Source organism: Anser brachyrhynchus (genome assembly GCF_964034855.1).
Source record: "Anser brachyrhynchus genome assembly, chromosome: 15".
Lineage (NCBI taxonomy): Eukaryota > Metazoa > Chordata > Aves > Anseriformes > Anatidae > Anser > Anser brachyrhynchus.
Window position 1 is genome coordinate 1,046,268 of NC_137733.1, and position 15,377 is coordinate 1,061,644.

Sequence of the window (15,377 nt, forward strand, 5' to 3'; positions counted from 1 at the left end):
CACTTAAAAAAATAAAAAAAAAAGTAAGGAAAAAAAAAAGAGAACACACAATGAACCTAAACCACATCCACTTATAGGCAGCCAGGCAGGATTTAAAGATGGCTGCATAGTTTAACATTTGAATTTTAAGTTCACAGGCAGGCTTAAACTTTTTTTTCTTTTTTTTTTTCTTTTTTTTTTTCTCTTTTTTTTTTCTTTTTTTAAAGCAAATGACTAGGATTTGCTCAGTAGCACTCATCATTTGCCTTGGTTGTGCATAAAGCTTTTGTGGATCACTGGCACCATCATAAGCACAAGGTGCTCTAGTGTCCTGAAGTCCTGTGGCATGAGGGTGCTCTGTAGTTACTATGCGTTATGCAGACACAGCGTTACAAGGGTTGGATATACAACTGAGTTCTCTGTGACTGTTAGATAAAAGCTCTCTTTTCACGACTAATAAACTACCAGATTCTCAATAAAGAGAAATATTTTCTATTTAGACTCACGAGCTTGCCCTTTTCAAACATAAACATTGTGTGAATTTGTAGGCTGTGTAAGCTTTAAATACTTTGAGTCACTAAATATGACTGCATACAAGAAGACTCTTGTCCTATGCCAGTTTTATGTGTTAGTATTCTAAAAAGAAAGGACTACACAATCTCCTGCCTCTCTATCACTAAGATAACACCCAGGTGTTTTCTACATGTGCAGCGGGCAACGAGGTCCAGACAGATGCAAACTCACAGCACAGTAAGTGCTGTGAAGGGACAGAAACAAATCTCATGTTTGATGAATACCAATATTCACACACTTGAAACATTACTACTGAAATCAAAATACATGGGTTTGTGGTTTGGTGGTTGTATTTTCACTATGGCCACATGAACGCATGAGAAGAGGATTCAAGAGAAGTGTGGCTTCAGAAATCCTCTCTTGTAAAGTTCTCTCTGCTAGATGAACTTGAAAATGGCACTCCTAAGGGACTGAGAATAGATTATACATGGGCAATTTGCTCAGTATGGTGTGTACTAGAATCAGCTTGTTCCTTCTACATCTTAATGTAATTTACCTTTTCACACATGCGGAAGGCAAGAGTAAAGGACACCAAGCCGTAACAGAAGCACTACCATGTATTAATACACTTGCCATTGTTTGCTATAGCCCAAATAACGATTTGTGGCACTGTTACCTGAAATACAGAAGACTACTAAATTTCTTCCCTGGTCTTCTATATAAATTTGGATACTGCTTCCAGAGTTTGCTGCAGTTAGTGTTTCTGAGCACATGCTGAGTCCCCTTTGAGGGCCTCCTGTTTTCCTTCCATGTGTAGAATATACACAAGATACTTATGAGAGAGAGGGCAGAAAAAAAAATATATCAGAAAATGTTCTTTCAATCTCCTTACACTTGTTTAACTTGCTCAGAACAGTTGGCATTAATTACCCGCACACTAGCTTGTAACTTAACTCCACTCCCTGAATAAAGGGCATTTTGATTCATGCTGTCATGAGACAAGGTGAGCACAGTGACTACATTACATGCTTACTATAACATGAGCACATTTCTAAACTGCTACATTGGTCTGCTGGAGCTGCTTTCACAGACAGTTCATTTCTAATGAAGTGCTCCAGGTTGCTTAAATTGCTCTGTTTCACTGATAGATTTCCTCCACAAAAGTGGATTTCCACCTGATGCCGAAGAGAGAAAATGTTACCACCGACAAAGTGTGAACCACAGAGGTCATATTCACAATCAGGACTGAGAACACAAATCCCCTCTCTCTGTCATTATAGGTAGAAAACAAATATTCACCCAATCCTTTCTTAAATTGAAACATAATTTTGTCCTGTTCTTACCAGGCTGAGGTGATGTGTGTGACTTTGTTCCATTGCTTTTACTTTGATTTACACTTTATTATTAAAAAGAAAATCTACTTACAATTTACTGTAAATTGGAGGATATTTACTATAAATTGTAAGCAGAATGACTGTGAGAGGCAATACCCTCACTGCAGGTACCAGAAGACCAGCACAGTGGACTCAGCCCCCTGCACGTAGCAAGGCGTAGCATGGGAAACTCCACGGCAGTGAGAGAAGCTGTAAGATAAACACAGGAAAGGAGGGCCCTGGCTCAGCAGAGGGTGACCTCTAAACACACTGCCTGTTCTTTCCTCGCAGCCTTGGTACGTCCCCACAGGTTGATGTTTTGGTTGGCAACGAAGGTGAAAGGTGTGAACAAAGGTTAGGACTGACAAGCTTGTAAGAGCTCCCCAACATCCCTTTAACTGCCAGCAGCCTACCTGGGGGCCAGATCTCACCTTCATCATGTACAAATGAGCAAACAGAGGATTCTCTTAGCAAATTGCTAAATAGTGAAGTTCTGGCAACAGCACAAGCTACTCTAATTTTGCTTCTAAGCAGCAGAAGACCAAAGCCTTTGTGTTTTCAGGGAAAGATGTGGACTTTCTGCATAATGAAAACACCTAACTTTATTAACTTTTTTTTTTTTTTAACTACAGAAATGTGTGTATGTAACTGGTAGAACTGTAGAAAAGGTAGAAAACAACATATCTAACAATGCACTCTTACCATAAGTAGTTCCTGTAAAAAGCCACCAAAGCACACTGGCCTACCTGCATAAATATTCCCTGTAAAACACAGCTTGCTTACAGTGATTAATAAAGAAAGACCTGGTGCAGAATGAAACTATAGGGAGAGATTTACTACTATGAACTTTGCTTTCTTCTGTCCTGTGTTCCTTTCATAACAAACCAGACTTTTCCCCAGCAGTCTGTACGCAGTAAAGGCTTCTTTCAGGTGAAGATGCTCTCAAGCCTGCTCTGTGAGAACCCAAATGAGACCCAAAGGGCTCAGGAGTATAGTGAGGAGACACTCACCTGGCTTTAAATCACAGCAGGCACATTCATAGACTGCCGCTTCAGGGTCCATTGGAAAGTGGCATTACTGGAAAGGGTGAACTGGTTTGCACAGTGCTAGCCAGGTCTCTTGTCTTGCCCCACTACACATCACCAACAAGCTCTTAAGGATTTGGACTGGGGTGCAGGCTCCTGGCATCCTTAGCCCTTTGGGTTTTGTCTATAACTAACCTTTCAGTAATGTAATAATCAATTGGCTAGGGAATGTTACCTGAATATGTTTTCATCCCTCTCTCTCCTTTTATGACTGAGATAAGCTTTCCCCTTGCAGTTTGTGTTTCCATCAGTATGGAAAAGAATGGAAAGAGCAGTTACAGTATCCTGAGGAATAATATAAAGTATATGATAATATATTCTGCAACTAAAACTATGCTATTCTAATTCTGTGGGCCTCTTTTTGATGATGTTTCACTCCATACCTTCCCCATTTAGAGAAAATAAGCTTTTAAAGCAAGCTGTTCTTCCCTTTAAAGCTCCCAGAGGATTTTCAAAACTTTCAGAAGTTTCAGTATGAAAATATTACTTGTGCTTATATATTCTTGCAGCAAATGTCCTCAAAATACTTGGAATATGAAACAATTTCAGAGAGCACGTATTTGATGGCTTTTGAATTTTTATGAGGCAAAAGGAAATAAGAATTGAATGAAGGTTTGAATGAAAGTGGCAGTTTGTTGAAATTTTAACGCTGCAAAACAGTCCCTGATCAAGCAGCAGTTATTTTATTTAGGAGAAAAAGTAGATAATGAAGTAAAAATGGAAATGAGTCTCTTTAGAGCTATAAACATTGCCTCTATGAAAATGGCTTTACACAAAAAAAAAAGCTGAAATTTCCCCTTTGCAAGAATTCAGTGCTTCTCTTCTACTTGTTATATATTTATATTCCAGTTTGCCTTAAAATTCCTTAATGTTATAACATCAAACAATGGTGCATTTCTTAGCAGAAATATCACCCAGTATTGCTATCCAGCTTTCCAGGAACAACATCATTACATGCTTTAATGGCATTTAATGGCCTCTGGCTCTTCTAAGAACTGTGATTGCTGTATAGCCTTTGTAAAAAATGGCAAGATCAAGCCAACAAATTATACAGATACACCTGATTACTGTGAGGTTACAGCAGTCTCCTCCCCTAAATTAAAGGGAAGTGACATGCCAGAATCGAAGCAGGTCCAATAGGAGTGTCTAAAGCAGGGGGGAGTTATGGTTTCATATGCACACGAGGCTTACAAAAATGTTCTGCTTTGTTCAGGTACTTCAAGAAATCTTCCAGACAGAAGATATGATCATGCTATTGGAGAGATCCATAATGGCAAAGGAGTACCCTCTGAAAGTGGCTCAGACACGCCTGGAGACGAGAACTAAACGACCCAATATAGAGCTCTGCCGTGATGCACCTCAGTACCAGTAAGTAGAGGCCAGACCACCCCATCCCTTCCTCAGTCAGCTACTCAAGAAAGAGAAATTTAACAACAATGAATTAATTCAACAGGATTAGAATTGTATTCATTATGTGACAATATAAACTCTGCAAAAACAAACTAAAATCCAAGTATCTACATTGAAGTAATGGGCCAAATGTTAAGTGCGTGTGCCTTTAGAGACCCTTTCCGAGGACACTTTGGAGTCCATTTGCTTGTTGGTGGTTCATATGTTTGGGGTTTTGGTCTCATGCCCAAGTGGGATTTATTAATTGATTTTAATTCCATTCAGGATGAAACACCAAGATTTCAATTCAGGAAATACCTTATTTCAGAAACATGTTTTCCCAGACAAAATTCTGTCTTGATACAGAAGTTATCTAATGGTCAAGCTCCTTTAAAAGTTAGTTGCAAATAAGAATGAGGCAGCAACCCTTACTGTCTGAACTCATTTTCAGTACTTTTATCCAAGCATATGGTGATTCCAGTATCATCTCTGGACATGTTAGCTCATCTAGCATGCATTTTGGTCATGTAGCTGTAGGGCCTTCCCAACATATGTTGGCATCAGCTTGGTGATCCTTGTGCTATAGTCCATTGAACAGTGTGTATTGTGTCCTCCTGGATATACAAGAAGGTGTCCAAGACACTGGTCATCCTTCCCTAATGAAGGAAGGGTCTTCTGAAGTTTAATCCCGGTTATCTCCCTCCCTCCCAATCCATTTGGAACACATTAGCGTGCAAGAGAACCCTATCAAGTACATCTTATTTAAAGTACTGTCTTCAAAATATTCTGTGGGGGTTTTCTCAAGAAATACTGCTGCAGGGTTCCTCCCATAGATGGAGTAAATTTTGCAGTCCAGTATGAGAATTTTTGCATATTTTTCCAGAAAGTAGGAAGCTGATCCCTTTTGGCATTTGTCTCTACCGAAATCCTACTGCATACAACAGGTTCACATACAATAAGATTAATAAAGTACATAATGTTTAAACTGAGTACTTATATTACTGTTCCTAAACATGTTTTATCAGCTCAAAAAGCTTCTATTCAAACAAGGAAACGACAGTGAATTATAGTTTATTGTACTGGCATCTTTTCACTTTTTCGTCCATCTCCTTAGCCCATAAATTGTAGAATGCAATATCTATTTTTTTCAGCTTCATAACTCCTTAATCAGATCTTGACATTTCCTTCGGTGTATCCACATATTAGATTCCTTCAACTTAATGCTCTGCTTTCCAAATCCATTCTCATAAACCATTGTTTTGGATATGAAGTCTTTTATATCCGTTTGGGTAGTTTTATTTATGTCTTTTCATATCACACAAATCACGCCTGTTCTAGATGCAGGAATTCAGCTGTGAAAAAAAACCAAACTTCTGATCTAAGCACTATAGCATAAATTCAGCACTTACCTTTACTCTGGGAGCAGATCAGTCACAACTTCAGTTACTGCTGCACCATCAATTAGGTATGGAAATAAACTAGTGTCAGCATTTTATTTAACAACAAGAAAAAAAAAATAAAAACACCGCCACCACCACCAAGATGGCCTTAAATAATACAATTTCAGTCTTTACTCACTGAGTCTTGTTCTCTCCCTACTTCCCCCTGACGATCTCTTCCACGAAAATGTCTGCAGCATTATGATTGATATCAATCTATTCAGCAGGACTGCACATATCCAAGATACAAAACTTGTCCAAACTGGGATCAAAAGTGTGCTGAAGCAAAGTCACATTATTCCTCCTTCTTCCCACAATTGCCAGTGATGCTGTTGACATTCCAAAGGGTCCTGTCTGAAAGAGTTCACAAGCCTCATCTGAAATTACTGTAAATCAGAATGTCTTTGAATATTTTCTTAAACTAGAGTGAAAAGACATAAACGTGAAATTCTTGAATATATATGTAGGCGTTCTGAATCATTCCAACTCCAACCAGCTTACGGGTTACATAAAAACTTCACAAGCGGTTGTGCAGGTATTCAGAGGTATTTTAGGCTTATTGTACACACAAATTTGCCAACAGCCTGATATGATTTCTAATATTTCAACAACAATTTTTATACAAGTATGCTGTTTACTAGACATAGCTATAGTGACAGATAATTAGTGTATCCTATTCTCCTTCCTCCGACACATGTGAATTTTGTTATGCCACAGCTCCCCAGTACAGGCCAAATTATTTTGGATGCTTTAGTTGATCCAAATCTTTGTATGTTATGTTCATCATAACCGCAATTAGTGATGGAAATTCTGACAGAGAGTATTTGAAACATGGACGCTTTTTTTTCTATCACAGTTTTTGGCTGAGCTCACATCTCAAATAAAATAGTTTTTCTTAGAGAAGTTCCTATCTGAGAAAGCAAAACCTTTTGCTAATTCACTTTTTAAGGATTTTATTTTTTACTTTTAAATAATTTAAGTGTATTTCTCTTGTTTAAAGCACAACGATTCAGCCTAATAGTTCAATTGCAATAGAGAAAGAAAACATCAAATGAACCACTTCTTTGTAACACGTAAATGTTATCTGAGTTTGCTGCTTTTTAAAAAGGAAGTGCTGATGTTGGCACTTGTTCTCTGTGTGTGCTGCCAACTTTGTAGTGAAGGGATTAGACAGAAAACAAAAAAAAGTCTAGTTTTTCTGTGCTGTTCTGTGCTAAAGCAACTGGGACTGTCCCAAAACAAGTTACAGCTGATTCTGGAAAAATCTTTTTTTTTTTTTTTTTTTTTTTTAATAGGCTATGGTGCTTTGCTCATTTAATAGAACATTAGATAATAAACAAAGTTGACAGCATTAAAGAGAGTTTATCAACTCAGTGACTACACAAGAAGCTTTGCCACATCTGTGTTGATAGGCCACTGGAAGAAATGTGGCTAATATCAGCTCACAGAAAATCTTGATTTCAGAGCTCTGCTTTCAGTGGTTGTTCTGATAAGTAATTCTTGTTCTTATTAACATGCTCCTCCACCAAATCTAGATCGTTTAGCACACGTGCTGCACGGGTTTGAGCTGTCACAAACTACACAGAGTCCAGTAATATCCATCCCAAACATATACTTCAGAACTATACGTTAAGCGTTCAGCCTGGCCATGCTAGCCCTAGAGAGGCTACACAAGTAGCCTGCAAGCGAGGAGGTATCAGATAAAATGCAGAGTGGCTTCATGTGCTATTGCAGGTCAATGCAGGCAAGAAATCACACTTACAGGTGCTATACAAACTAGTTTGACAAATAGGTTTCGTATTAATTCAGTCCAAGAAGGCTGTTCAAATTCTGCCTCAAAATCTGTCCACTGTCAAAAAAGGAACGTGGTGAGGGACTGCTAAAGTTATGTGAGCAACCTGTCCCCTTCTTTTTTTTCAGGCTTGTCACTGAAGTTTACACTATAGATGACACCTTACAGACCTTAAAGAAACGTCTGCAAGAAGCTCGTGATACTCTGCAGATGCTGCTCGCCAACAAATCGAAGCTGGAACATGACATTTCTGTGAAGGCAAACTCCTTCTTCATTGACAAGAAGTGTATGGACATGCGCAAAACCTTCCCCAGTACCCCACGCCTCATTGGCTACACTTGAGCAGGAAACTTTGATATCTTTCGCACACAATATAAAAGTTGCAAAGATTTTCTGAAGATAACTTTTTTTTTCTCCCAAATAACAAAATCCAATAGAAATAAACTAACCCAAATCAATACTGTGCTTTTCTCCTTTGAACAACTGTGTAGTCTCAGCTGAAGCTGCACTATGGTGTAGAATTAGTGGGCTTGTTCTAACAGAATCAGAGCATGCTAAAATAACCATACAAATATTACAGGACATTTGTGAGTTACTAGGTAGAGAAAGCAATAGACAAACATGCTGTAGTACTTCTCAATGGAGTAAGTACAATACAGGATTTAACTGTCTGGCATATTGTGCCGTTTGTGTTTCAATCCTTGTATGGTAAAGTTGTGTTTAAATGCTTACCCTGTCCTTCGACTCTCCTCCTGTCTAGCAGTGATAAATTTTGTGTTTGTCTAGAATTAGAGGACGTCAAACAAGCTTGATTTGTAGAAGTTGAAGGACAATTTCAGTGCAACAACTTCAGGTGCACATGTAGCGTGTATTCACTGAGAGAGAATCTTTTCATCCCTACTTTTTTTTTCTTTAATTTGATCTTTCATACCTTTAAGCATAAGGAAAATATTGTGTATTTACATGAACTATTCATGAAAGATGTCTAAAGGTCTTAACTTTATAGAAATGTGTAGTATACAGCAGTAGATCTCAAAGGACTTCATGAACAATGACAATACCATTGCTCCATCATCACCAGTGAGAAAGTTAAGACAAAGAAGGGGGAATGGAACCAGCGTACAGAATATGATGTACCTACAATGACTGCACTGAAATTGTCCTTCAGTCTGTAAGTCAAGATCTCTCAGCTTCCTAGATCTCAACAGAGCACTACTCAGTGTAGTGGAAAGAAGTTGGAAGAATGGGCTTTGAGATCAGACTTTTCCAGGTGAAGGCTGAAACACTGATAGTGCTGTAAAGGATTTGAGGAAGAACTAGTTTTAACTCATGCTAAAGCAGTCTGACTTTTGGACAAAATGGAATAAAAATGTTTTACTGCTATTTGTGTTTCTCTACTGGGTTTACTCACACCCACGTAGTACAGCATAACCAGCAAAGCACAATTGTAGTAACTGAGCTGTTTCCTGCTCCCTTAGGTCCCCTTTACAGAACAGCTCTAGGAACACACAAAACACATTTTACGCTGGACCAAGGCCAAATCTGAAACAATGCTAGATTTGAACATCTCCTGAACAAACTGGCTGTGTTCCTTACCTTTTGTTTTGCGTGGGTGGTGGCTTAATCCAATAAAAGGAACATTGCTGAGGATCACTGAGCCCAGTGGTGCTGATACTTCCTTGCAAGTTAACCTCAGTTTTCACTGAGTGTGGCTGTGGCTGAGCTGTTTCACAATCAATTTCATTCCTTCAGTTTAAAAAAAAAAAAAAAGAAAAAAAAAAGAAAAAGTTGCATCTCCTGCTTATTGTGTCAAACTATTTACACAGTGAAATATTTGTACATATGTAAAATCCCAGAGAAACATTTTGGAATACACATTTGGTAAGTGACATCTGTGCCTACTCTGGTACTCATTAAACTCATCTCACGTTGACTGCACTGCACCTTGATTTTCTAAATTAGGGTAATTCCTGTAACTTGATTATGGATAGTGCACACTGTCTCCAACTCCCTGAGAGGAATTCCCCCAAATACGGGGGAAGTTTCCAGATACACAACTTGTGGTTATATTGCAATACATGACTGCAGAGCAGCCCAAGTGGCCACTGTGTGCAGGAGGGATTCTTACAGAAGACTTCACTGGTAATCTGGTTTGAATTAAGTCATATCTTACTGTTTCTTACTCGGAAACGCTTAACAACAAACTTCAAATGCAGACCCCCCCTTGGGACAAGCCTTTAGGTAGGAGGAACGAGGAATCTGGCTGTGTTTTGTTTCTCAGCAGGAAGACTGTTACCACTGGTAACATTTTCCTCCCTCTGTATGCCTTTGTAAGGCAGCAAGGAAGGTTTTATCACTTTCTTCTGTTACCACCGAAGTGTAGGTGTTTGATTTGCATTTCTTATATTATTCTTACAATGTAGGAAGAATAATATTTGTGTTGAGCTGTTAAATATTGACAATAGGCCCACCCTATTTATCAAATACTGACAGCTGACCAAGCAGAAGAGTAAAAATTATTTGGAAATTTGGATCAACCTCAAGTCTTTAAATACATTTCTAGAAGTTGGAGGCTTTCCCAGTTCACACAGCTATTCTAGAAATAGTTTCTCCCCTCCTTATGCCAAGAACCCAGTTAAGAAGCATATAGCAGAAGTTTAAGAGAGTTGAATTCTTATAACGCTTTTTGACAGAAAAAGAAAAAAGAAAAAATCTTTTCCTGCAAGCAGGCAACATGACTGACAAGTGGGCCTGAATCAAAGCCCTGAATTTGTAAATCTGGGGGCTTAGGGACAGAGATGCTGGGGTTGAGCCATGGCTCGGAACATCAGAAATTCCAGCTCCTTCCTGTGCCTTTCTTCGGTCATGTTCTCTCCAAGATCACAGCTCTGCTTTTGGGTGGAGTGCTCACTTTATAGTCAGTGCAAACACTGAACTTGTTTGAACAGTGCAAACTCCTCCTAGGAGTGACTGAGTAAAACCATGGGTCTACGTTCTGCATGCGAACAGTAGTTCTGAGATTCAGCGACCATCGACAAGAATAAACTGAGTACTGCAAAAATAAGAACAGAATAGACAATCATTTTCTTCCTTAACTACCTGAAATTATTATTTATTAACCTAGCATATTATATATATATATATATTAATATATTTACATATTATTTATATAATATCCTAGTATACTATATATCAACCTAGTGGAAAAACCTTAGTGAAGAAAATGTTCACATCTTTCATTAATGATACCCATACATGCAGCATATTTAAGTTTGCTGATAATGTATGGCCTCTTTGTAAAAGTAAACAGTTTCCTTTAGACTATCTAAGAAAAGGGGGAAACTTCCATAGGCCTAGGCTATAAAGCTATATAATTCAAAAAGACTGGAACTCAGCTACCAAATTTTAGAGGATGGAGAGATAAGTCAGTATTTGCTTCTTAGAAGTCTGGGTAGATGGATAAGGCAGAAAACCTGGATTGTCATCTTGTTCTGCCACTGATTTACTGTGTAAACGAATTCACAAGGCATCCAGAATGCAGTTAACACAAGCTATGAAGGGAATACGTCATAGGAAACACATTTCTAATAAGCATAAAGATACTCACCCAGATAAACCTGAGAATCTCTTAATCTCTTAAACATATAAACATATATAAATATAAACATCCTTTTGTCTTTTTTTTTTTTTTTTTTGGAGATCTCTCTCCTTATGAACAGGATCCTTAACGTACTCACATGCAACCACAGACCTCAAGAAGCCAGATCTACTGTATTTCCATGTATAAACCCACAAATCTAATGAGCAGATCCATAAAACTTGAAAGATAAGATCTGTTTTTATAGCAAATAAACCAATGCAGAAAAGACCAACACCTGTCCCTGCCTGTTTCAAACAATGAGATAATTTTAGTTCCAGACAAACTATTTCCTAACATTATCTAAACTATAGCTCATAAAAGTTTAGGGACTCAACCTCCAGAGTAAGAGAACAATGGATCTAAGTATCTTCACTAGTGATAATCCCATTTCAGCACAAACAATTACTGATTGTAGCGAAGATAGCTCATTTTACCCAGATCTACCAGTAGTTTATTCCTCTTATTTTATGAAATCACATCAAGGAAGTAAAATGTGTCATGCGTAGCTAGTGTTCCCTGCCCCTCAGAACTTACAGATGGTGTCCCTAGTCAATATACGTGACGGTGCTCATATGACAAGTCTTTCCAGTAGAACTACTCATCATGTAAGATTTGGCATGCGTTTTCAGCACAGGATGTTAAGGTGTGAACAACAGGAGACAAAGAAGGAATATTAACTATGGAGACAAGTGCTGACTTTGGAAATTACATTCAAATACAAATTACAGTTTGGTAATACGGTTGTACGATTGCATTTTTCCATAACATTATGGAAACATATACATATAACTGTATTTTTGTTTCACTAGGGAGGACAAGGTGGGAAGCCTTCTCTAGTTTTCCTTTTGTTGCTCATATACTTGTAGCTCCCTTCTTGTAGTTCTTCATGTGCCTTGCAAGATTCAGCTGCAGGTGGATTTGGGTTTTCCTAACCATCCCTGCATGCTTGGACATTGACTCTGTACTCATCCTGTGTGACTTGACAGTATTTCCACTTCTTATATGTTGTGGGTTTTTTTTTTTGGCCTGAGTTTTGTCAGCAACTCTTTGTTCATGTGTACAGGCCTCCCGCAACCTTTGATCTATTTCCTGATTTCCTGCACATTTTAATGGACAATTCTTGAACTCAGAGGAATCGATAAGATTGGGGAAAAAAAAAACAACTCAGTAAGACCTCGATGATCCCCCTTCTCTTCATGGCCATACCACCGCTGGATTCCCGAAGAGGTCACAGTCTGTCCTCCTGAAGTCCAGGGCTGTCATCCAACTATTTGTTTTGTTTCTTTTCAGAATCTGATCTTCAGAATTTTGTTCCTTGAAACATGGAAATAAAACAATCCGCAACCTGGATATCTCACGTTAAACCTCTGAAATTAAACATAAGGAAAAATTAACTCACTCCTGGTGGTAGTGCTAACAAAACAAAACAATTTCTGTCTATTTCTTAGATATAAAGTCTCTTCTTTTCCCCACAAGAATGGAGGTGGGTGTCATCAAGTTATAAGAACTTGGGGAACCCTCCCCTTTTACTCTCTCTCCTTGTCAGATCAGTTTTTATTGGTAGAACTGGAGCTCGTTCTTCAACATGATTTTCCAGGTTCTTCTTCAGAATATGTGCTGTACCTTCTTTGAGACAGATCCAGCATTTAAGTAATACATAGGAGTAACACATAGGAGCCCCAGCAGATCTGTGCTTCACACTTTGCATGCGCCCAATGATGATGATGATAACATTATTATCATTAATCAAAACACACGATAATAATTTTCACATTCACAAGTGGTCAGAATCTGCAAGTTCCCTAGGAAAATCAATGGCTACAGACACTGTGGGCCCCAGGGTAGGATAGTGGGCACAACAGGTCTACAGACCAAAAACGATTCTCTGGGATTTTTCCCCCTAGAAATAACAGGCATGAATTGAACGCATAATGATCACAGATTTCTCTAATATGACCCAAATCCTTTTAGCTTTTGGAAATAATGGGAAAGGGCACACATCTAAACTGTGCTCAGCAGGGATGAGATTTGAAATTTGTCGCCTTCAATCCTGATAAAGTTTTCTGCTAGGTGATCGATTTTTTAACCCACAAGCAGCCATGGCACACAATTGTTGCTATACCCTGTGGTTTTGGACTAATTTTCTTCATCATTGTGAGAGGTCAACACCTCATATAAAAGAGGTTACTCAGAACACGAGAGCTGCAGCACACTAAAAGCAGATACACCGGTGACAAACAAAAGCAGAAGCAGATGACTCTGGATCCCTACGCCAAAGCAGTAGTCCAACTACCATTAAATTTTCAGCTTTCTGCATTTCTTCCCCTTAAATCCTTTCTTACAAAAAGGAAACACACCCGAAGTAAATTATTACAGACTTCTTTTTTAAACCAAGGGACTCAATTCTTACAGTAAAGTTACAACCAATTCCAACAATGAAAGATAAATTACCAAGGGACAAATAGATAAATGCTTTACCGTACAACAAAAAAAATAAATTTATAGACAATGCAAAACAGCAGATCTTTCTTCTACTGCACATTGCTTTGAAGTGTTAAGGAATGGTAGAAATTTCAGTATCCGTGCGTTATGATCCCACAGCATGTAAGAACATGCTTGCTGTATTTCCTCAAGGCATAAAACCACCACTGCCTCCTTATTACGTGCGTTACCAGTTCAGATCTGTTCTCTGGCCTCAGGCCTGCTGAAAACCATGCTATAAAACAAACCTTCTATTAAAACTTAGTCAGGAGAATAAGACAGGTCAGACTGGTCTGAATGTTATTAGATGAAGGAAAGACCCTCCTAACTATTTGGACTTTACAGCTCTTGTTATTTTTCAACTGAAATCCGTGAATGTTTACCCACTCTTCCTATGATGTCCTTTGATCCCTTAGATTTTTATTTTCAAAAACGCAGATAACATTCCTGTATCTCTATCAGACAAATATGTAGAGGGGACAACACAGTAGTTTAAACTTTTGTTTGGATGTTCTCTGATGATTTATAAACACCAAGGCAGTCCTTTATTGGTTGCCAATGCAAAGAAATTCAAGCTTATATAAAATACCCTGGAGTATTTTATATAAGGCTGGTCTACGCTATACAAATAAGAGTCCCTATCAGTTTTCTAAATTATTATTATTATTATTATTTAAGGCATTTGCTGTTATATTACTGTCACTGAAGCCAACAATATTGAATGGGATTTTTAAAGTGGAAAAAAAAAGGAGGGAAATGTCTAAATAAACAAGGCAGAGGTTGTCTTCTGGTGGGAAATTTCTTAGTGTTGTGAAATATTCACAAGAAAATTCAGCACAAGAAAACGAGGCTTTATGCAAACAAAAGACAGTGGTAAAAATAATCTCTAGGTCAGAGGGCATGGAGCAAAGCGAGGTCAGGAAAGTTTTGGGGCACTGAGTGACAGCAGGTCCCTATTCTCCAGCCCCTACAAGCCCATTGCAGTTGCTGATTTCACAGCCAAGCAGAGCTGGCACAGCAAGAGTAGGGGGCTTCAGTGAAACCATGGGGCACTGAGTGGCACGGGCTGATGCACTGGGCTTCAAAGTTATAGTCACAGGAGCCACCCTGCATGCTGCCGACGGCTGAGATCACAGCCGTCCTGCAAGGAGCCCTGCAAAATGCCGCTTGCAGCCTGTGCATCTGTGTTTGGTGCTTTGCCTTAGTACACAAGAAGGAAAGGCATTCATCACAAAGGCACCTGATCCAGGTGGGCTCGGGCTGCACACCGAGGCACTTCAGCTTCCATGCTGTAAGTTAAGGTGCTGTGGGAGGAAGAGGCAACATTATTTTAAAAACTGGGCTTCAGAAACAAACACAGTCATGTTACTACAAACACGCAAGAGAGAGGAGTGTTCATCCCTTCATATCGCATCTGTGCCCTGCAGGCAATGTTCTGAGAGAAGTCTGTGAAACTCGTACTTGCAGCTATCTCAGCCAGCTCCACCTATAACTGTCTCAGCCCTGAATCCATGCCAGGAATGTGTACGTGACCCCTCATGTTCCTGCCTAGTACAGGCTGCGTTCAACTAGCAAGCATTTACAAACACACCGTACAGGAAAGCAAGGTAAACATGAAAATGGGATCAGAAGTTTCATTTGTATCTGCAGTGTCCGTTTGCCTGCACTCAGGCAGGCACAGGGAGC

The 15,377-nt window shown here is 38.9% G+C and overlaps 1 protein-coding gene and 1 long non-coding RNA gene across 10 annotated transcripts in view; one reads left to right on the forward strand and one right to left on the reverse strand.

Moving 5' to 3' along the window:
* Positions 1-9,158, forward strand: part of TEKT5 (tektin 5) — a 34,123-nt gene extending 24,965 nt beyond the window's left edge. Inside the window, exons 8-9 of the mRNA XM_080556949.1 lie at positions 4,164-4,318; positions 7,699-9,158. Of these exons, the coding sequence (XP_080413075.1) occupies positions 4,164-4,318; positions 7,699-7,912 (369 nt within the window). The 3' untranslated portion in view covers positions 7,913-9,158. The remainder of the gene's footprint in view (positions 1-4,163; positions 4,319-7,698) is intronic.
* Positions 1-15,377, reverse strand: part of LOC308178402 — an 88,241-nt gene that overhangs the window by 18,186 nt on the left and 54,678 nt on the right. For all 9 annotated transcript variants that reach the window (XR_013939726.1, XR_013939727.1, XR_013939728.1 and 6 more), the window contains exons 4-7: positions 12,385-12,577; positions 9,167-9,316; positions 5,918-6,132; positions 1,169-1,324 (exon numbers count right to left, since the gene is read on the reverse strand). This is a non-coding gene — a long non-coding RNA (uncharacterized lncRNA). The remainder of the gene's footprint in view (positions 1-1,168; positions 1,325-5,917; positions 6,133-9,166; positions 9,317-12,384; positions 12,578-15,377) is intronic.